Below are 22,866 nucleotides of genomic sequence, written 5' to 3'. Positions count from 1 at the left end.
ATAATTGTCCTGTTTCATATCTGGCCACTGGACCCACATGGCTCTGGAGGAGAAAGTGAGGCTGGTGACTTAGCACAGCACCCCCTTCACTCAAATTCAATTCATGTGCTTGTGGTGGCATCACCTCCCTGATGTCATAGTCTTCTTTGAAAATGAAGGACAAACATTATTACTATTATTATTATTAATTATCATCAGTTGATACAGGTCTTCCCAGGTTTTTCTGAAACCATCTTTAGGGACATCTTAAAGGAGCTTCCAATTTGGGCTTGAGTTGAACAAAAACCATCTTTAATTTCCCTTAAGAGCTCTGAAATCTGTGATTCTGAAATTATCTTTTCTCCTGTATTCAAGAAGCCTTCCACAAGAGAAGAAAATCAATAGCCTTGTGCAATTTGTATTTCAGTTCCAAGACTGGAAATCCAGTGTTCCTGGTGATGTTTCCTATAGGACCTACTATGCCATTCACTTTAAACTCCCAAGAGTTTAAAGGGGAACCCCTAAACCCTTTTCCCCACATAGGAAAGTAATAAGGAACAAAGCCTACTATTGTTAGAAAGAGAAGCTATCCAACACCCCATAGAGTTTAGAACTAGAAGGGGCCATCAGACATTTTCAAATCCAGACTTCCTCATTTTATGGAATAAAAAACTGAGAGACCTCACTGGAATGACACATTTCCTTAAATTAGTTAAGTATATTATTTGGAAGTCAGGCTACAAAACCTAATTTCCAAGAATTCATACCACAATTGCTCTTTCATCCAGAGGGAAGCAGCAGAACAGATTCATTCTAAAGTGTCTTGTTCAATCCAATCACATTCTGGATAATTTGTAGTCAGAAGACCTGGGTTCAAATCTCAGGTCTTCACTTCCTCAGCTATAAAATCTGCATGATTGTTAATGGAACAATGAATTAGTGCAATAGTTGTGGAAAGTAATTCAGAATTATGCAAATAAAGTACATAAAATGTCCATACACTGATGCAGAAATAAGCATATATCACATATACATACACACATGTGTATATATATGTGTATCTCTCCCTTGTAAGTCATTGATAAAAATAAAGATTCCAACTATACCTTATATATTTATAGCAACAGTTTCTGTTGCTGCATAGAATTGAAAACAAAGTAGATGGCCACTGACTAGGGAATAGCTAAATAAATTGTGGTACATAAATGGAATGTTATGTTACCATGCCATAAGAAACAATGAATATAGAGAACCATAGAAAGACTTACATCAACTGATGGAGTCGAGAAAATAATCCACACAATGAGTAAAATAATGTAAATGGAGTGAACCACCACAAAGCAATCAAAAGTGAAAATTACAAAGAATAAGCTTTGACTCCAAAAAAGAGATATAAGAAAATACCTCCTCCAACACCTTTGCAGAGGGAAGGAACAGTATAAATGTGAAAGACTGAACATATTGTCAGATTTTTTTAACGTATTGATTGATTAAAAGCTGATTTTTTCTCCTCCTTTTATTCTATTAAAAATTAATATTTTTGTCATATCTGATTGATCTCAGGGAGGCAAAAGAGGGGGAGGTACAAAGGGAAATTTAGGCAATGTAAAATATATTAATAAAAATGGATTTTGGAAATACATTTATCTTCATAACCTACTTTCCTGGGGTTGTTGTAAGGAAAGTATTCCTCAAACTGTGAAGCACTAGATAACTAGTAATGAAAAGTTTTTAATAGTTCTTATTATATCTTTCCATCTCCCTCTCTATTTCTCTCTCTCTCTCTCTCTCTCTCTCTTTTCCTTTCCCAGAAACACAAACCAATATAGAACCTTTAGTCCAAAGGCTCTTAATCTAGAGTCCATGAACTATGGAAATATCAAAGTTTGATATGAAATAATCAAAAATATTTTAATAACTATTTCAACATTCATTTTAATTCTAATTTATTTTATGCATTTAAAAACACTATTCTGAGAAGGATTTCATAGGTTTTACTTAGCTGCCAAAGAGCTACATGACAAAAAAAAAAAGAGATGAAGAAACAAAACCGAATTATCACTAAGCTGTCATTGACAGGGTACTTCCTGGAAAATGCAGAAGCAAAACTGGTTTGACTTGAGAACAAAGTTAGGCTTCTGGTCTACCCTAAAGTCTTATGCACGCCACCCACAGGAATTTCAAAAATAAATTATGGAACTTTGAACAGATACAAATTCTCCTCCTGTCACTTTGACTTTGACAACAGATGGCCCTCCTTGATGTGACTGCCTGTTTCCCAACAGGAGGCTGAGCTGTCTTCCCCTGGGGTACTTGGCCCTCAGCCTAGAACAAGCCCCCTCTGGGCTCCACAGTCTTCTCTGGGGAGAGCTAAATATGGCCCAGGAAAGTAAAGTGATACCTTCTCCAGACACTCTTTGGGACCTGCAGTGTCCCTGTGACTCTTAGGCCTCTGGAGAAGCATCACGTAGACAATTAGCACAGAATCACAGAATTTTAAAGCTTAAGGAAACAAACCCCAGAAGGTATCTAATATAGTCCAATTCTTGGCTAAACAAGAAAATTCTCTAGAATAACATCATCTGGCCTCCATTCTTAGACCTTCAATGATAGGAAATTCACTGCATCCCATAGTAGCCCATCTCTCTTAGAAATAGCTTTAATTATGAGCTAATTATGTAAGGCTCCATTTGGAAACTACCCCAATCAGCATTTCAGTTTGGATGTCTTAAATAGGTCAGAACAAAACTCAATTCATCAATCAAGAATATGTCTTGAACAAAGTGGGGGGGGGGGTTGGAGTTTTGACTTGGTCGAAAATTATAATCAGAAAGACTAGGAAATTTGGGCCACACTCTGGAATCATCCATAAATTATCAGTTGAACTGGAAGGGGAGGGAATTTGAGAAATGTGAATAAGTTTGACAGTCTAGCTAAGTTCCCTAGAAACAATCACCTTTTAGGAGGAGAATGGGGAAAGACAGAAGAAGCAGACTCTTCAACTTTTGCTTCAAGAGAGTCAGGACTCCTTCCAAGCTTCTTTCAAGTTGAAGATTCTGCCAACTTCAAAGGAGGCTGGATCTCCCCATCTTCCCAACAATATATTAATTGCCATCCTTTCCAGTGTCTCCATCACTAGGAGTCAAGGACAGACATGGACTCACAACTCTACAAGAAGTTACTAAGAAGTATGGGCTACCCTTTTGACACATGTGCTTGAACCCAGTTTCCTAAGGACTATACATACTGGAGGGAGAACACATCATGGGTTTAGGGATAATGCATTGTACATTATTCTAACTGTATCACCTTAGCAGATTCTCCTTCCTTAAAAACTACTTAAGACTGGCTGACTGCTCTCAAGGGTTCTTTTTTTTTTCAAGGCAATGGGGTTAAGTAGCTTGCCCAAAGCCACACAGCTAGGTAATTATTAAGTGTCTGAGATCAGATTTGACTCCTGACTCCAGGGCCAGTGCTCTATCCACTGCTTCACCTAGCCTTCCTCTCAAGGGTTCTTAATCTGGATGTGTGAACTTTAAAATATACAAATATACATACATATATAGATAGATAGATAGATAGATATACATATATATAAAATGCTCTAAATCATTATTGAATAAAGATGCAAATTAAAACAATTCTGAGATACCACCTCACAGATTGGTCAATATGACTAAAAAGGAAAATGATCACTATTGGAGGGGATGGGGAAAATTGGGATATTAATGCATTGTTGGTGGAGTTGTGAACTGATCCAGTTTTTCTGTAGCATAATTTAGAACTACATCCAAAGGGCAATAAAACTGTGTATACCCTTTGATCAAGGAATACAACCACTAAGTCAATATTCCAAAGAAATCACAAAACAGTAAAAATCCACAGGTACAAAAAATATTTATAGCAGTTTTTTTTTTAGTGGTGATAAAGAATTGAAAATGAAGGAATGGGGGGATAGCTAAACAAATTGTGATATACAAATGTGATGAAATACTCTTTTTCTGTAAGAAATTATGAGAGATGGGACTTCAGAAAAGACAGAAGAGACTTGCATGAACTGATATTGAGTGAAGTAAGCAAAACCAGCAACATTATGTGATGACCAATTAGGAGAGACACTCATTTTAGCAGTGCAATAATCAAAGGCTATTCTAAAGTCTAAAGGACTTATGATGGAAAATACCATCCACATCCAGAGAACAATCTATGGAATCTGAATGTAGACCAAAACTTACTATTTTCAATTTTTAAAATTTGTTTTATATATTATGGGGTTTTTCCCCTCTAATATTTTTCCCTTTTTGATTTGATTCTTTTTTTATAATATGATTAATATGGATATATATTTAACATAGTTATAAATACATAACATCTGTTAGATTGCTTTCCATCAAAGGAAAAGGGAAGGGAAGAGAGGGAGGGGGAAGAAAAATGTGGAACTCAAAAATGATTGTTGAAAACTATCTTTGCATGTAATTGGAAAAATAAATAAGTAAGATTTTAAATTATAGACAGACAGATAGATCTATTCTAATGCAACTGATTTCTTCTCTAATCCTATGCATTTTACTTTATTATTCTGAGAAGGATTCCATAGAAGGATGCATGACACAAAGAAGGTTAAGAACCCTCTGCACTAGAAAAAGTCTTCCCATTGCCCCTCTGGGATACCTTCTAGAACTTTTATGCAAAGATACAACTAGCCAAGCTCTGGATCCTAGACTAGTCAGTGAGTGGGAATTAGGATACGGATCATCATGTTTAGATCAATTAGACTGGGGGGGCAGCTAAGGTGGAACAGTGAATAGAGCACTGGCCCTGGAGTCAGGAGTACCTGAATTCAAATCCAGTTTCAGACACTTAATATTTACCCACAATCTTGGACAAGTCACTTAACCCCATTGCCTAAAAAAAAAAAAAAAAAAAAAAAAAAAGAATTTAGATCAACTAGATTGATTTTTGGCCAAGCTAACTTTCTGAAATTTTCACCAATTGCATAAAATTCTGACCTCTAAAGCATAGCAGAGAATCCCTTTTTCAAATCCCTTGCTTCAAATAATTGAAGAAAGCTATTATGGCTCTCTAATTGACCTTTCTTGAAGTTTAATTTCCCCAGCTTCCATTTATCCTTGTAAGACTCGGGCTCCAATCCTCTCAACATTCTCATCACCCTCATCTGGACACATCATCAATGCCCTAATATACAGTTTCCAGAACTGAATGCAATTCTGTAGATGTAGTGGGTGCAACCAAGAACGGAGGACAAAATGAGACTAGTATTTTGACAATTCTAGTAAGATCAACAATATCAACAATTAAATATCTACTAGACATTGGGGATAGAAAGAAAAACAAAAATAGTCCCTGTCTTCAAGCTGCTCCCAGTCTAATAGGGTGGGAAAAGAGCAGACAACAAGGAAACAACTGTGTACAAATAAGATATTCAGGATGAATTGGAGATAATCTACTAACCCTCTATACACACAGCCTAAAATCAAATTCATTTTCTTGGCTGCTCATCTACATTGTTGAATACTCTTGATCTATTCATTCCACTAAGATCTTTTTACTGAAATAAGATTAACTCAGTCTCCAACTGCTCCACAAAACAAAACTTCTGAGAAGTCTTAGCCTACTTACAGCAACTCCACCCCCCCCCCCCACAAATACTTGATTTGGACCCTTCTCCACTTAAAACTTCTGTCAAAATACTACCCATTATTCATTATTTTACAAGTGAGTAAATAAGTTCAGAGAGTTGTCACTTTTGTTCAGTAGTATGTGATATCAGATTTGTTCATTTAATCCTCTATCCACTATGTCACACTGATCCCAGGCCATAGGTGCCTTATCCCACAGGAAGAGGCAAATGGGAAAATTTCAGACATCATTACAGGGCAGTAGGAGAGATATTTATGAACAGGAACCCCTGGGAAGAAATCCTCAAATCAAATGCTTCATTCAATTTATCAGAAGTCAAGGGAGAAAATGGCACTTCAACTGGGCTTTGAAATACAGAAGCATTTAAGATTATAGGATTTAGAGGTGGACCTTAAAGGTCTTCCTAGAAAAGCAGAAGGGAGAATAGATTTCTTTGTTTCTTCCTTTCTTCTTTCTTTCTCTCTCTCTCCTTAATCTCCCTCCTATTCCCTTCCACTTCTTTCTCTCTCCTCCTCTCCTTTTCCTGTCTTCTCCTTCTCCTTCCTCTCAACCACCTTTTTTTCCTTTTTCTCCCCCTTTCTCATTCTTTCTCCCCCTCCCTCCCTTCTTCCCTTCTCTTTCTCCTTTTCTCTATGTTCAATTGAAGTTCTTGAGAGGTTTATGAGTTTGTCCTGGTCAAGGGCAAGACAAGGAAGTGTTGGAGGTAAGGTCAATTCCAGGGTTTTCTGACCCAAGGCCAGTCTATCCACTGCACTTTCCAGTTATAATGGACTTTCACTGAAGCCGTAACCTCTGATTCTGGCATTTTAGACCCTCCACAGTCTGACTCCAACCCGTCTTTCCAGTCTTATTTCATACTATTCCCTTTTAAAGATTCTGTTTCAGTCCAAGGGAGCCTTATCTCTGTCCCACAAACTCTCTCATTCTGTCTCCATCACCAGACCTTTCCTCATATAATAATAACTAGCATTTATACAGGCTTCACAAATATCTCATTTAATCCACACAACAACCCTGGAAGGTAGAAGTTATTATCATCAGCAGCATTTACAGATAAGCAAACTGAGGCAGAAAGAGGTTAAATGACTAGCCCAGGGTCACACATTCAATTATTTAGAATTTGAACTTAGACCTTTCTGACTTCAGGACCGGAACACTTTCTACTGCACCACCTCATCTCCATCTCTGGAAATCTCTTTCTTCCTTCAAGGTTTGATTGAGATGATACCTCCACTAGGAACACATTCCTGACCTCACAAATTGAAAGTAACATCTCTCTCTTCAAATTAGAAGAATTAAGGGCAAGCAAACAGCTTAAACCTTTCCTTTGCATTCATCTTACTCCCCACAAGTACATTAATATTTGAATTTGTATTAAGTAAATTTCCTCTCATTTGAATTTTCAAAAAATTTTTATTGATATCTTTTAAAAAATAGTACAACAAGCATTTCCTCCCTTATAGGGCCCATTGAGTTCCCCCTTATAACAAAAAAAAAAAACAATTAAGCAAAAACAAATCACCTTGTCTGATGTAGGTAGGTCAAGCTACAATTTTACCATAATTCTCAATTTTTTCTACTGAAAAGGAGGAAAGTAGGTTACATCATCTGTTTTTTTACTCCTCACTTAAAGCTGTAATTCCCTTGAGAGTGGAAGCTAGGCCAAAGATAGCTTTGTACCCCTTGCCTGATATAGAGCTTGGTATATAGCAAGAGCTTATAGAATGTTCATTGAATAAATGGAAAAATCCTTACAAGAATCCTGTGAGGGAGATGATCCAAATATTTTCATCCTTATTTTACTTATGGAAAGAGGCCAAGAGAGGGGGAGTGACTTGTTAGTTAGGAGAAGAGCTAGAATTAGAATCCAGGTCTCCTGACTATATCAACTATATCACAATCCTCCTGATATTGCCTGCAAAATAATTTGCAAGTAGAAAGTGCTATGAGAAATGTTGTACTCTTAAGAGGTACTAAAAAAGAAATTTTCTATTTAACAGGTTATACTCTCTTCCTCTGCCTGAAAAATACATGAAAAATGAGATGGAATCCTTGCATGGTGACTGTAAGATTCTAGCAGCTGACCCTTGTCTCCTGCTTCTTACACAGTCCAATTCTTCTCTGGGACTCTGTGATTGAAAATTCCCTTTAATGGAAAAGACTAGGAGAAGTAAACACTTATCCTATAATTTTCTTCCTAATTCTTTGATTAATTATAGTAGGTTAACAGAGGAAAGCAGTGTTTCCCCTGAGCATCCCCTATCCTCCACCCCATCATGGCCTGTTAACTTTTAGAAAACCATAATAGTGACCAATTTGATTTCTTGACCAAATGCTGCCTCTTATTGCCTTTGTGACTGTGAAGAAGTCACTTTTTTCACTATTGGCCTTAGTTTCCCTATATGTAAAGAGACAATTAGATGGCCCAATGATTAGAATGTTGGAATTGGGAAGACCTGAGTCCAAATTTGGCCTCTGATATTTTCTTGCTGTGTGACCCTGGGCACACCACTTAACCTCTGCTTGCTTTAATCCACCAGAGAAAGTAATGGCAAATCATTCCAGTTTCTTTGCCAAGAAAGCCTCATAGACAATATTGCCCATATGGTTATGAAGAGTTGGCCAAAATTTGAACAAAAACAACAAACACAAAAAGAGTATAGTAGACTAGATGGTATCTAGGCTCAAACCCAGCTCCAGAAATTCAGTGTTGTCTTTAAAAACATAGTTCTCCTAAAGTATGAGTCAGTAAGCTCTCTAAATAATTCCACCAGTATCTAAGGTAGTGCTGGGAGGACCAATGACTGCCTGATGGCATAGAGGGAGAAGCCCAGATGAATTTGGGAGGTTCAGTGAGGAGACTAAGACAGAAATTAGAGAGAAGGAAAAGCAAGAGAAAAAAGGAAAACATGAGGCAAGGGAAGGGAGAAAAGAAAACATAGGGCACAACAGGAGGGAAAGGAAAAAAAAGAATAATATTTACCTCATAGAGTCATTGTGAGAATAAAATGAGATAATAGATGTAGAAGAATTGGTTGAGTAAATCAATCAATCCCACTAAAGGTAAGTATAAGATGCTCCAGACCAAGGGAAAACAATTACTCTAAACCATAGAATCTAATTCCAATAACTCTATCATTTATAAACTTTAAGATTTTGTCTGGTCTCTAGACCCAGATGATTTTGGAGGAGAAAGTGAGGCTGGTGACTTAGCAAAGCACCCCCTCACTCAAATCCAACTCATATGCTTATCATGGCATCACCTCCCTGATGTCATGATCTTCTTCAAGAATGAAGGACAGAGGTGTGGCTAGATGGCATAGTGGATAAAGCACTAGCCCTGGAGTCAAGAGTACCTGGATTCAAATCCCATCTCAGACACTTTTTTTTTTTTAGGTTTTTGCAAGGCAAATAGGGTTAAGTGGCTTGCCCAAGGCCACAAAGGTACTCCTGACTCCAGGGCAGGTGCTTTATCCACTGTACCACCTAGCTACCCCTCTGGTCTCAGACACTTAATAATTATCTAGCTGTGTGGCCTTGGGCAAGCCACTTAACCCCTTCTGCCTTGCAAAAACCTAAAAAAAAAATAGTGAGAACTAAAAGAATGAAGGACAAACATTATATGCCCTAGATTGTGAGACCAGAGCTCCAAAGCATATTACACACACACACACACACACACACACACACACACACACACACACACACACATTGAAATCCTTAAGTACCATATAAATGTTAGTTATTATTATTATTATTACTCTCATCTTCAAGATCCTCTACAATTCTAAAATTCACTAGTAAACTTTCCATTCCTGTGCCCCAGTTTCCCCATAAGTAAAATAAGAGAATTGGAGACCATGGTGTCCACAATTCCCTTCAGCCTGAACATTTTACAATCCTAAATCAGTTGCATCTCTAGATCATGCTGAACCTTACTACACAATCTCAATTGAATCTACAGTCAGTTTCTTAAATGAATTGACTTGCTACTTGCTGTCTTTAGGTTGAAGATGTAGATATCTATCAGGTCCTAAAGTTCAAGAAGATCAGAATTATCCTCTATCTCTTATCCTTCTACTGAACTGTAAATTCCCCAAAGTTAGGCCAGTATAATTATTTCCCACTTCTTTTAACACTATATCACTAGAGGGATGGATTGCAGTGAAGAGACATGAGGAATTACAAAAATGTATATTCATTGGTTTCAAGAACACCTATGAAATAAGAGGCTAAAAATTATCTGGTATATCCTTTTTTTTTTTTTAAGATTTTTCAAGGCAATGAATGGGGTTAAGTGGCTTGCCCAAGGCCACACAGCTAGGTAATTATTAAGTGTCTGAGACTGGATTTGAACTCAGGTACTCCTGACTCCAGGGCTGGTGCTTTATCCACTGTGCCACCTAGCCGCCCCTGAGTTAGGTTTTTTGTTTTATTTTTGTTTTCCTGAAAGATAATTAAACTATCTCAGGACTTGATTAGTCCAAGTGACTAAGATGTTCTTGATTAGCTTCCTGGTCACTAAAGGGTAAAAGCTCACCCATGTTAAGTGGGACCCTTTAGATTTAGAGATGACCAAGTGAATCATCACACCCTGCTCTGCATGTGTAGGGAGGAAGACTACCATCTACCTGACTTGACTGCTGTCATTCATTTCATTCCAATACCAAACCTAAACTACAAGGAGACTGGATCCAATACTAATTAATGCCTTAATCCATGGTTATTGAATGACTGATTGATTGATTGAGGCCTCCTATTAGCAGATTACCATCTTCAGGGAAAGAAAAATCTATTCTTCCCTCTAAGGTTATGATTCTCCAAAGTCACAATTTCGTCCTTATTGTTTTGAGAGTGCTTTTTCTGAGTCTTTTGGTGGATCACAGCTGAGTGGGAAATAATTCAACTAGATAGCTAAGTCTTACAAATCAACTTTCTTCACCTGAGGGCATCACCAACAGTCTTCCCTTTCCCACAAATCTACTCCTTAAGGCAACTCCACAGCTCTCTTCAATGGTAAGAAGGACATATGAAACAAAGGTGTGCAGAAGGTGAATTGCTAGACTCACAAGTTTCTTTTTTTTAAATGTTGATTTAAAAAAAGAGAAAGACAATTTGGTCCAACCCAAATCTGAACAAGAATGTTCTCTATGACATACTTGATAAGTTGGTGCCAAATCTTTTTGAAGACCTTAGGGGAGAATTAAGTACCTCAATCCAGTACTTCCTAAGGAAAACTATACCACTTTTGGATCTCACTTTTAGTGTAACATCTGGGTATATTAATTAGCACATTTAAGCCTAGGTCCAGGTTCTGAAGTCCAGTTCCTCCTTTAATGCTTTCATTTTTGAGTTGTTTCAGTTGTGTTCGAAACTTCATGACCCCATTTGGGGTTTTCTTGACAAAGATACTGAGAAGGAAACTTCTCCCACTTATTTTACAGATGAGGAACTGAGGCAAACAGTGACTTGCCCAAAATTATATAGCAAATAAGTGTCTAAGGTCAAATTTGAACTCAGGTCCTCCTGACTCCAGGGCCTCACTCTAGCTACTGTACCAATTTAGCTGCCTAGTCTATTCTTTTGGGAGTTTATTTTAAATGAAAAGTTAGGAATATGCTCACTCTGAGTCCTAAATTAGGAAAATTCCTAACATTTAGGCAGAAGTTTGACTCTGCTATAATTTACATTCATATTTATCTCTAGCTAACTCCAGACCTCCTTGTAATTAAGGAAAAATCCAGGTTAATTGAAATTTTGGGTAAGGGATCAAAAGAGTATATTAATAATAAACATTGGGAGAAGTTGGGAATAGAGTATATCCTTTCTTGCAAGTTCCTTCAGTTCTTGAGGAGGTGAGTACTTAGAGGCATCAGCATAAGCTTCAATAGCTCAAAACTACTTTAAGAATTTGAAATTACCCTGAATGTCTTATTTGTACATTTTTAAAAAATATTTTCTTCCTCTTTAGCCTGGAAATTCCATAAAAGCAAGAATTTCTAATATCTTTCTTTCTTCTCTTTCTTCTCCACTGTTCCCTACTCAACAAATATCTTTTCCAGACAATACATTTTTCCTAGTTTTTTTCAAATGATCATTGAATGGTGTGATCTTTGGATACTTCAGTATCCTAGTTGCTCTCCTTTGAATGATCTTCAGATTTCCAAAATGAGGTGCCCAGAACTGAAAATCAGTACAACCTATGGGGTCTCAGCAGGTTAGAGTACAAAGAACAACCACTTTTTTCTTCCTGGACATTATATATTCCTTAATGTAATCTAAGATCTCATTAGTCTCATTTTGCTGTTTTTGTTGACTACCACGGCCTACTGTTGATTCATATTGAATTTGTAGTCCACTAAAACTCTATTTTTTTTTTAATATTTTTATTTATTTAAGGCAATGGGGTTTTTAAGTGATTTGCCCCAAGGTCACACAGCTAGGCAATTACTAAAGTGTCTGAGGCCAAATTTGAACTTAGGTCTTCCTAACACCAGGGCTGGTGCTCTATCCACTGAACCACCTAGTTGCCTAAAATTCCATTCTATATTAAATAAACTGTTGCCTAACCATCTAGTAATATGATATCTTGTACCTGTGAAGTTGGTTCTTGAAACAAGTTAAATTTCATATGATCAGAATTTATCCAACATTTTAATCTATCATGACTCTCATTTTTCTATTTGATTGTTCCTATTCATTTTCCTAATGATTGTTATTAAAGATACCAAAGTATTTAACTAGTAAATTTGGGGGAAAGGGTAGGTAATTGTAGAACTTGGAAATTTTCATAATTGCCTCTATCCCTTGCTTGGTTAAGAACATCTTCTATAGGGGCAGCTAGGTGGCGCAGTGGATAGAACAGCCCTGGAGTCAGGAGTACCTGGGTTCAAATTCGGCCTCAGACACTTAATCATTACCTAGCTGTGTGACCTTGGGCAAGTCACTTAACCCCACTGCCTTGTAAAAACTAAAAGCAAAAAAAACCAAAATCAAAAAAATCTTCTATTCATAGCTATGAGAGTTCATATAATCTGCTTCTCTTCTAATTCTTTCATGGAATGAATTTTAATAATAAGAGTATACAATTCTATTTAGAATTTTTTTTTTAGGTTTTTTTTTTGTAAGGCAAATGGAGTTAAGTGGCTTGCCCAAGGCCACACAGCTAGGTAATGATTAAGTGTCTAAGACCGGATTTGAACCCAGTTACTCCTGACTCCAGGGCCAGTGCTTTATCCACTGCACCACCTAGCCACCCCCATTTAGAATTTTTTTTATGGAATATGACTTAAGGTGTTGGGTTGAAGCTAATTTTTACCAGGTTAATTTCCAGAGTTACTAGCAATTTATTTAAATAAGGAGTTCAAATCTGACCTCAGACACTTAATCATTACCTAGCTGTGTGGCCTTGGGCAAGCCACTTAACCCCATTGCCTAGCAAAAAAAAAAAAAAGAAAGAAAGAAAGCTCTAAATCACTAATAATAAGAGAAATGTATATTCATAACCAACCTGAAGTTTTACTCCAAACAATGCAAATTGGTGAAAATAGATGAGAAGAGTCAATGTTGCAGAGATTATGGGAATATAAGAATTTGAGCAGCGAGGGTATAGTTAAAAATCAGAACAACCAAATTGGAAAACAATTTGGATATTCAAATAAAAGGATTAAAAGGACTTAGACATCCTTATATCCTAGGGATATCATTGATAAAGGAGAAAGTACACCAAATTATTCATAGTATCACTTACATAATTAGCAAAAAATTAGTAACAAAAGAGATGTCCATTGATTGGGGAATGGACAAATAAATTGCAGTGCATGAATATAATGGAATATTCTCATGTTGTAAGAAATCCGGCCTGTTCAAATATGGCCTCAGACACTTAATAATAAGCAAGCTGTGTGACCTTGGGCTAGTCAATTAACCCCATTGCCTTGCCAAAAAAAAAATAAACCAAAAAAAATTATGAATATGATGAATTCAGATAATCATAGAAAGATGCACAGAAACTAATGCAGAGTAAAGTAAGCAGTGCCAGGAAAGCAATATACACAATGACTATGACACTGCAAATAAAACAAAATAAATAAATAAAACAAAATAAATAAAACAAAAGTGTTATGAAATTACAAAAAATAAGTATAAAAATAAGAAGAAATATGAGACTATCTTTCCTCACTACTTAGAGACATGAGAGGTCCATGAGTATGGGATGCATCTCACATATTTTCAGACTTTTCCCATAGTACTGATCAGTTCTACTGATTTTTTTTCCTAGTATTTTTTCTTTAAAAAATTTGTTGGGGGCAGCTAGGTGGCACAGTGGATAGAGCACTGGCCCTGGAGTCAGGAGTACCTGAGTTCAAATCCAGCCTCAGACACTTAATAATTACCTAGTTGTGTAGCCTTGGGCAAGCCACTTAACCCCATTGCCTTGCAAAAACCTAAAAAAAAAATTGTTATTATGAGATGGCTCTCAGAGAGGGAAGGGTACTGAAAGAAAAATCTGATGACATAAAAAAGAAAATGTTAATAAAATTAATTTTAAACAAAAGAAAATAAAGAGCTGCAAGGGATATAATGACCAAAAAAGAAACTGCCTTCAAGAGATTACATTCTACTGGAGATATACAATTTGTACACAGAGAAGTAAGATCAAGAATGAGAAGCAGTTTAATGGACTACCAAGCACTGGAGCTGGAGTCAGAAAACCTTACTTAGTTCACGTTCCAGCTCTGTTGGGCATTGCAGTGCATGCCAGTCATTTCTGCTTTTAGTGGGGCTGAAGCTGTTGGATTGTTTGAGATTGAATTTTGACCTTTGATGAACTAAGTCATTTGGCCCTGAAAATTTTTGTAGCAAAAAAATGCCACAATGGGCACCAATTAATGAAGAATGACTGAACAAATTATTACATATAATTGGTTTAGAATACTATTTCATTAAGATTAAGAAATTATGAATATGAAGAAGAATAGAAACATGACACTGAACTGCAGCAGAGTGAAGAAAGGAAGATGAAGGGGAAAAATGGGCATAAAAACCCTATTGTAAAGAAAGATAATTAGCAATTTTGGTTCAGAGGTGAGGTATCATAGGTCCAAAATATTGTCAGATATGGTCATAGGATTTGTTGTTGGTTTTTCCCCATCTGGTTTAGTCCCCCCCCTTTTTCTTAGTTACATAGGAAGTCACTACTGAGAAAGAACAAGGAGTTAGAGAGTCAGTAATATAAAAACAAAAATCATCATTAAAATTTTAAAACTATTTTCTAAATTTAATCAAAATAAAGTATTATCCTGGCTGAATAGCCTAAAAATGCTGTCAAAAAGAGAAATTAGGTTAGCCTAGAATTTTAAAATGTTGTAGAGGATACATATTCAAATGAGGATAGAAATCTCTCTTACCCTAGAGGAAAATAGGAGAAGAAAGGGATGGAAGAAAGGGGACAGTGGGAAGGGAGGGGGCAGTGTAGGTGACAGAAGAGAAGGAAGATCATGAGAGAGGGTAGTCAGATGCCACACTCTTTTTTTTAAATTTATTTTTATTCTCATTTTGTACAAAATTTTTTTACATTAATAAAATATTCTTGTTTACAAGTAAACAAAATACCTCTCCCCCCATGAATATAGATAGACTTGCTTGGGCGAAAAAAAGTAAAGGGGAGAGAAAAAAATTCAAATTAAAAAAAAATAATAGTAATAATTGTAGGTATGGCCAGGTGGCGCAATGGACAAAGCACCAGCCCTGGAGCCACTAGCACCGGAGTCCATATCCAACCTCGTAAACCCAGCCATATGACATGCAAGCCACCCAATCCCACTGCTCTGCAAAAACCAAAAAGAAAAAAAAAAGACCCAAAATAAAATAAAATAGTAATAATAGTAGGGGTGGCTGGGTGGCAGACAGTGCATTGGCCCTTGAGCCAGGAGCACTGCCACACTCTTTTGAGGAGGGACAGGGTGAAAAGAGAGAGAGAATACAATAAATGGAAGTGGGGGGGGAATAGGATGGAGGGAAATACAGCTAGCAATAGCAACTGTGGGAAAAAATATTGAGGAAATTTCTATGATGAACCTTTGATCAAAGAATGCTATCCATCCCAAAGATAAAGCTGATGATGTCTGAATACAAACTGAAGCATACTTTTTTCTCTATTTTTCTTGAACTTTTTCTTTGTGTGTGTATGTGTGTGTGTGTGTGTATGTATTAATGTTTACTTTTATAACATGACTATTGTAGTAATTTTTTCATGGCTACACATTTTTAACCTACACCAAATAACTTGCTTTCTCAGTGGGGGTGGTGGGGCGGAGAGAAGGATGGGAGGAAGAGAGAATTTGGAACTCAAGGCTTTGGAAGCTAAATGTTGAAACTTGCTTTTGCATGTAGCTAGAGGGAGGAAATTTTAAAAATAAAAAACAAGTAAAAAAATAAAATGTTCTAGAGACAATTATTTGAAAAACTAATCCATTTGATTTTATTTTTTTATCCATTTGATTTTAAATATAAGAAAGACAAAATGAAAAATTGTGAGGAATAAAAAATAGTACTGTGGGTATCATTAACACACTGGGATTTTGCTCCATCATGGAAAAGACTTCAACAATGCACTAATTAAATTTGTAGATGATGCTAAATTGGGAATTATAACTACTAGTGCAAGCTAATGATTTATATATCCATTCTGAAAAGGTAAAAGAAAAAGCAGAAAACTATCATAAAAAATACCATTAAAAAAAAGCAGTCTGAAATTTAGATTTTGTCAGAGATGTGCCCATATTATATTCAAAATCATGAATATTCCTTGAGTCCATACTTTTGATTTTAAGCAAATTAACCATTGATGTGAGTGGGTGTGTAAATATGTGTATGTATATATGAAGCAAGGCAATTTAATATTCACATTTTCTGTGTTAACCTAAAGGTTGGTGAGTAGGAGTTCATATTTATATGATCACAGAATCATACTGTCAGATAACAAAGCTAGAGATAAATGATCCCAAGAGATCAAAAAGCCTTCCCAAATTCTGAAGTGGAAGACTCAAACCTAGGTGCTGGGACCTCAGATTCAGTACTTCTTCCAAATTACTATATTGTGCCAAACTATTCAAAGAAAGTTTAATTAAGTCCTAGATGGAAAGTCATGATGATTCTTTGTAATCACTTTTTTTAAGGTTTTTTTTTTTGCAAGGCAAACAGGGTTAAGTGGCTTGCCCAAGGCCACACAGCTAGGTGTCTGAGACCGGATTTGAACCCAGGTACTCCTGACTCCAGGGCTGGTGCTTTATCCACTATGCCACCTAGCCGCCCTGTAATCATTCTTTACTTCCTTTTCTAGCCTTGAATCACCTCTTTAATAATGTATTTGAGAATTTTTCCAGAAGTCAAAGTCAAGTACACTAGCTTATCATTCAGATTCCATTTTCGCTTTGCAAAAGGAGGGGAGTGCCCTTCTCTAATTCTGCATCATTTTTTGTGTCCTTCATGATCTTTTGGAGATGCTGACAGAAACTGGGTGACTATAGGTGCCAATTCATGATCTCCTGGGTCTAGTAATTTACATTCCTTAAGGGCAGTAAGGTGTTCCTTTACTCTCTCTCTACTCTCTTCAGAAAAAGAGCAGTATTTAAGCTGCATCCTAAAAGAATTCTTAGAGATGGATGAACAAAGTATTCTTTCTCTCTCTTAGGTTGATATTGTCTGTGCTTATGATGAGTCTTCTGCCAGGAAAATATTAGGAAAATTGTTATACTATGAAACCAGATCTGGAAAATTTGCTCTCATGATATTGCAATGGGAGATTTTCAGTCTCTGTGTAAAATTATATCAACCACTTATGCAAGTCTGTGAAGTTCAGGCCAGTTTTCCCTCTCACCCAGGAAGGGATGAACCACCCCCAAAAAAGGCAAGAGGGAATTCTCCTTAGTTCATGTGGTAGAAACCATTTGGTTTTGCCTTTCTGGGGGTGGAAGGGAACAACAGTGACCTGATACTCTAAAACACTTTCATGCTAGAGCTGCATCTCCTAGATTTATCCCGTCACCTTTAGGCTTTCTGTCTCTGAGGCTCAGAAAAAGGATGTTGATATTAACAAAGTTGACACTTGGAGTAGACAAATGCTTATGTGTCTTGATTGAAGGGTTACCCAAAATGCTCATCTGGCTTCCAAATAGCACCCTCTAACTTGTTACTTCATAAAGGAGTCCATTATTGAAGTTGTACCTTTAAAGTATTATGTCTCCAAAAGATCTCTATTAAAAAGCAAATATCTCACTTGGGGAAAGTAATGTATTAGCCCATTATCAACTTAAGTCAGAAGTAGTATGTCAGATTGAGTAGTCATTCCTTAATTCAAAGTAGGGCTCTGAGAGAATGAGACATGAAACTGATAAATTTTGATATGAAAAAGGAATGGAGAGAGAAATCTAGACCTCTTCTAATCATGTGTCTCCCTCTTTAAAAAAAAGGAAACTAACTTAATCTTCTTTTAGTGTAGGAAATTGGAAAAGCAAGGAGGAATATTTTTTTTACAGAAGTTCAGACCTTCTGTGAACTAAGAAACTAATTGTCCTGGTTTTGTTGGAGAAGAGAGGTATACCAGAGATATACCAATTACTCTTGCTGGTAGGGTGAAGTGAGGTTCCAGCTGTGATTGGTGTCTGAGGAGAAATGCTTCAAGCATAAAGACATTGAGGGGAATTGTATGCCAATAGTTTTTTTTATTAACTTACAGGCAACCCCCCCCCCAACTGAGCTAAGCCCAATCATCCAGAAAGTTATTAAGCAAGAGTCAAAAATCTGCCAGAATGAAACCAAGAAATACATGTGGGGAAAAGTCTGTAATTAGAATTGGCTCCTCTGAGTGGAGAGTGAGGGAAATTAAAATTATGGAGTCTGGGAGCTTTGGCCATACTCATTTAAATCATGTTATTAACATTAGGGCTGGAAATGCCCCAAATTACATTGTTCTGCATCTCTCACATTCCCATCACTGGCAAGCACTCTTGTATGTAATTTATTTAGCATGTAATCAACCTTCAGAGTGAACAGGTGACTCTTTGTAGAGATGATTTGCATGGATTATAACATGACATTTAAGAAAATCAAAACAGATTATAAAAATAGGGATCTTTTGGAGACATGCCTTAAAAAGCCAGGTTTCTTCTTAAATCCACCCACAAGCCTTTACTGAGTTCTTATTAGCTGTCCCCTCCCCATTGCTACCATCCACATTCTAGGCACTGTCTAGACTTGATCCCTGCTCACAGGGAATTCAGTCTGGCTAGGGAGAAAAGACAATATATACACACAAGTAACCACAGCAAATAATACAGGAAAGGAAATTCACTTATTATTATTATTTTGAAAGTTGAGATAGAGTCCTTGTCCTCATGGAGTTTTATAATTCAATAGGTGATTAAGACACAAGCACAGACTTCTATGTTATTCAGTAATACAGGAATTACAGGAAAAGCTTACAGGAAAGTTATAAAACAAGGTGCCATATGAAGTCTAAAATCCTTACTGCCATAGCAATTCAAAGGAGGTTTCATGGAGAAGGTAAAAATCCCATAAGCTAAGGGTGACAGAAAACATTTCAGGCATGAGTAATAATATATACAAGGACATGAAGACAGGGGAGAATAGGTTATGTTCAGGGAGCAGATAGTTACTCTGACTGAAATATAAAATATAAGGCTAGAAAGGTAGAATAGCTCCAGCTGGTGGAAAATCTTGAATATCAGGCAGAGAAATCTAAATTTTACTTGGCAAATGCTAGGAATTCATGAAGACATATGAGCAATATGTACTTTTGATTCGTGGGTTTCCATGATCATCAAGTGACAATCCCACTTATTAGTCCTTCTGTTCTTAACTGAGGTGTACATGGACAGACAACAGATTTATACTGTTGCTAACACCCCACCAAAGTCCCTCTAGCAATAAAAGCCAAGACCTCCTATAGCATAGCCTATGAAAAGTCAGGATCACCTCCATGCCATCATGAAGTATTGGACTAAGTAGGTTACATCAAAGCAAATAATTTTGATAGTAAATTTGATAGTATTAAAAAATTGTATAATATAGACTTTAAGTGCTGTAGAGGTTTAGGAGACAAGTAGGTCAAGGAATAGTAATCAGAATATAGAAGGCTATCTGGAAAAGGTGAAACTGAGGTGGCTTTGAACAAATTGTGGGCAGATAGGAAGGAGGGGAAATAGAGGTAAAGAGGATGACAACAAGTAAAGGAAAAGAAGTAAGAAAGGCCTTCTTATGTTAATAGAACAAGTTGGGGATGTTTGGAGAGAGAATTGGATTGACCAGAATAGTTAGGATTATGGGAACCTGACAAAGGAATTTACAATTGATTTGACCTGCAATGGGGAGTCATTGAAAGATCTTGAGAAGGGGGGGCATATAATTAAAGCAATGTTTAAGTTAGATTAATGTTAGGGTAGATTGGATGGATTAGAAAGGATACTTCTGGTCTCAGACACTTAATAATTACCTAGCTGTGTGGCCTTGGGCAAGCCACTTAACCTAACCCCATTTGCCTTGCAAAAACCTAAAAAAAAAGATACTAATATTAAACTATAGTATTAGGCATGGAGTTAGGCATAACTGGATTCAAATTCCACCCCAAACACTATTAGCTATGTGGTCTTAGGTAAATAATTTACCTCAATTTCTGAACCTCAATTTCCTCATCTGTAAAATATGAATTATAATATCACCTATCTCCCAGATTTATTATGAGGAACAAATGTATGTAGATAGGCTTTTATAAATCAACCACAATAGATGATACATCTGTTACATCTCATTCTGTAGGTAATCAGCAAATATCTAACAACTTCTGAGCAATTGCTGACTCCAAATCAAAGGAAGAAGAGAAGAGAATCCTAGAAAATGCTTCTCTGGATACTTCCCACCAGAGTCTCCTCCATAAAAAAAAAGATCCAGGATGCCTTCAAAATAAGAAGCTGGAAAACTGAAGTTAGGGCTCTAGCTGTTGTAAAATTTTGAAAAAGGATTGTAGTAGCCAATGCATACATGAATTATTTATAGAATTTCTTGGGCAAAGAATACACAATAGAGAAAGGTATAGCCGACAAAAGTTGCTTATGAGAGATCAGCTAACTCCCTCAGGATCCCAAGCTTGACAAAAAACTAAGATGTTCAGGAATGGCATGAAAGCCAAAGTTAATCGTTGAGACCCTCATGAACTAGAGATACTTAAGAAATAATGAGACTGAGCATTTCTACCATGAAAAAGGAAAAACAATGAAGTAAAAAGCAACTGTGACTTATTTTTCCTTTTAAATGGAGCAAAGCTGTCTTTTAACAATTTACCAAATAAATGCAATCTTTTCCTCTGGAGTATATAAACATCATGATCCAATTTGTTTTGTTCTCGTTTGGTTTTGGAGATGTTTTTGTTTTTGAAAGTTGGAAAACTGCAAAAATAAAATAAAAATGATACTAAGGATGCTCAAGAATGAACAACAATAAAAACTCTGGAGAATAATTTCACATGATTCCAGAAAATAGGCCCAAAATGGTCAGTGAATTCACCCATAAAACATAGGAAGTTTTTAGCATTTAAGTTTTAGATTATCTCCTACCTTCCTTTACACCATCCCCTTTTACTTATCTCCAAAATTTGATTTGGTTGGATCATAAGTCACTTAGCTAATACTTTTGCTGAAAGCATCCTAAATAATTAAAAATAAGCATATTATTTGCACTTACATACCGCCTTCCATCCATGGATGTCAAATTGTCTTTCTGAACTATTTGCTTTCATAATTCCTCAGTGAGATAGGTAAGTATCATTACCTCCATCTTACTAGCAAGTAAACTGAGAACTGGGGCAGTTGTATAACTTGCCCAAGGATATAACCAAGGGTACTCAAGAGAAAATTGAGAACCAGACAACTACACTAGCCCCCTCCCTAATCACTGAGGACTGCAATCCCTTTCTCTGCTGACCAGCTCAGTGAACTGTTTTCATTAGCACAGGGTTAAATCAGGGACTTAGGCCATTGTTTCCCTAGTGATGGATATTATATGCTATTTCCTGCTCCAGAGTCTGGCTCTGGGCCCTGAACCACATTTAGCCACAAGTGCGTGAGTGGGATCAACTTGGTTACTAAGGAACACAAGGAGCAGGTGTCTCATTTTCAGATAGGACGGCAAATGCTAAAAGTTGCTGCTTGAGGAGCTGCCAACTTCACCACCAGGCTTGCACAGAGCAGTTTAAGATAAAGACTATGACGCTTTTAGGAGATTTGTGAAACAAATGGGAACAACACAAGAGAAACACATAGGTAAACTTAGCCTGGGGGTAATCCTGAGACATCTGGAACCCATTTATTGCATAACAAGATAGCTAAATAGATGGAGCAATGGGATCAAAGTCAAAGAGAAATCCTCTGGGCCACATATTAACTTAGAAAATCACATCATCTATGTTTTATTGTATTTTTATTGATTTCATTCTTTCTTTCTTTCTCTTTCTTTCTGTATTTCCCAAATACATTTTTTTTTAGGTTTTTGCAAGGCAAATGGAGTTAAGTGGCTTGCCCAAGGCCACACAGCTAGGTAATTATTAAGTGTCTGAGACCGGATTTGAACCCAGGTACTCCTGACTCCAAGGCCGGTGCTTTATCCACTACACCACGTAGCTGCCCCTCAAATTACATTTTAATCTGGTTTAGTAGCAGTGTTGAACTTCATGGGACTGCAAAAAAAAAAGACAATTGAAATCTTTTTTAAAATGCATAGAAGAGGACAGAACATTCTAAAGGAAGCACAGAAAAGGGGCAGCTAGGTGGCATAGTGGATAAAGCACCGGCCTTGGAGTCAGGAGTACCTGGGTTCAAATCCGGTCTCAGACACTTAATAATTACCTAGCTGTGTGGCCTTGGGCAAGCCACTTAACTCCATTTGCCTTGCAAAAAAACCTAACCAAGAAAAAAAAAAAGGAAGCACAGAAAAGCTATAGTTTTTAAAGTGAGGTATAAAATTAAGATTCATGGATTGACATATTATTTTGTGTTCTGCTAAGGATACAGAAACACTATTTTGGGGGGTATTTAAGTTCAAAATAAAAAAAATATATAAATTGCCCTTCCAAACAAATTTTGTGGCCATCTATGTTCCCTAAGTGTATGCCCCTCTAAAGATCTTCCTTCAATGCGTCCAGTCTTCCCCCGA

At 36.7% G+C, this 22,866-nt stretch overlaps 1 protein-coding gene across 3 annotated transcripts in view; it reads right to left on the bottom strand.

Annotated features, from left to right (window-relative positions):
- Window positions 1-21,644, bottom strand: part of MYLK3 (myosin light chain kinase 3) — an 88,834-nt gene extending 67,190 nt beyond the window's left edge. Inside the window, exons 1-2 of one of the 3 annotated variants that reach the window (XM_074211428.1) lie at window positions 21,404-21,644; window positions 747-888 (exon numbers count right to left, since the gene is read on the bottom strand). In XM_074211428.1, the coding sequence (XP_074067529.1) occupies window positions 747-791 (45 nt within the window). In that variant the 5' untranslated portion in view covers window positions 792-888; window positions 21,404-21,644. Of the gene's footprint in view, window positions 1-746; window positions 889-21,399 lie in introns of all 3 variants that reach the window. The other 2 variants (XM_074211429.1, XM_074211427.1) reach the window with 2 other exon arrangements.
- Between the last annotated feature and the right edge of the window lie 1,222 nt (window positions 21,645-22,866).

Source organism: Macrotis lagotis, chromosome 1 (genome assembly GCF_037893015.1).
Source record: "Macrotis lagotis isolate mMagLag1 chromosome 1, bilby.v1.9.chrom.fasta, whole genome shotgun sequence".
Taxonomy (NCBI): Eukaryota; Metazoa; Chordata; class Mammalia; order Peramelemorphia; family Peramelidae; genus Macrotis; species Macrotis lagotis.
Note: the sequence above shows the minus strand (reverse complement) of the source record. Positions and strands in the feature narration are given on the sequence as shown.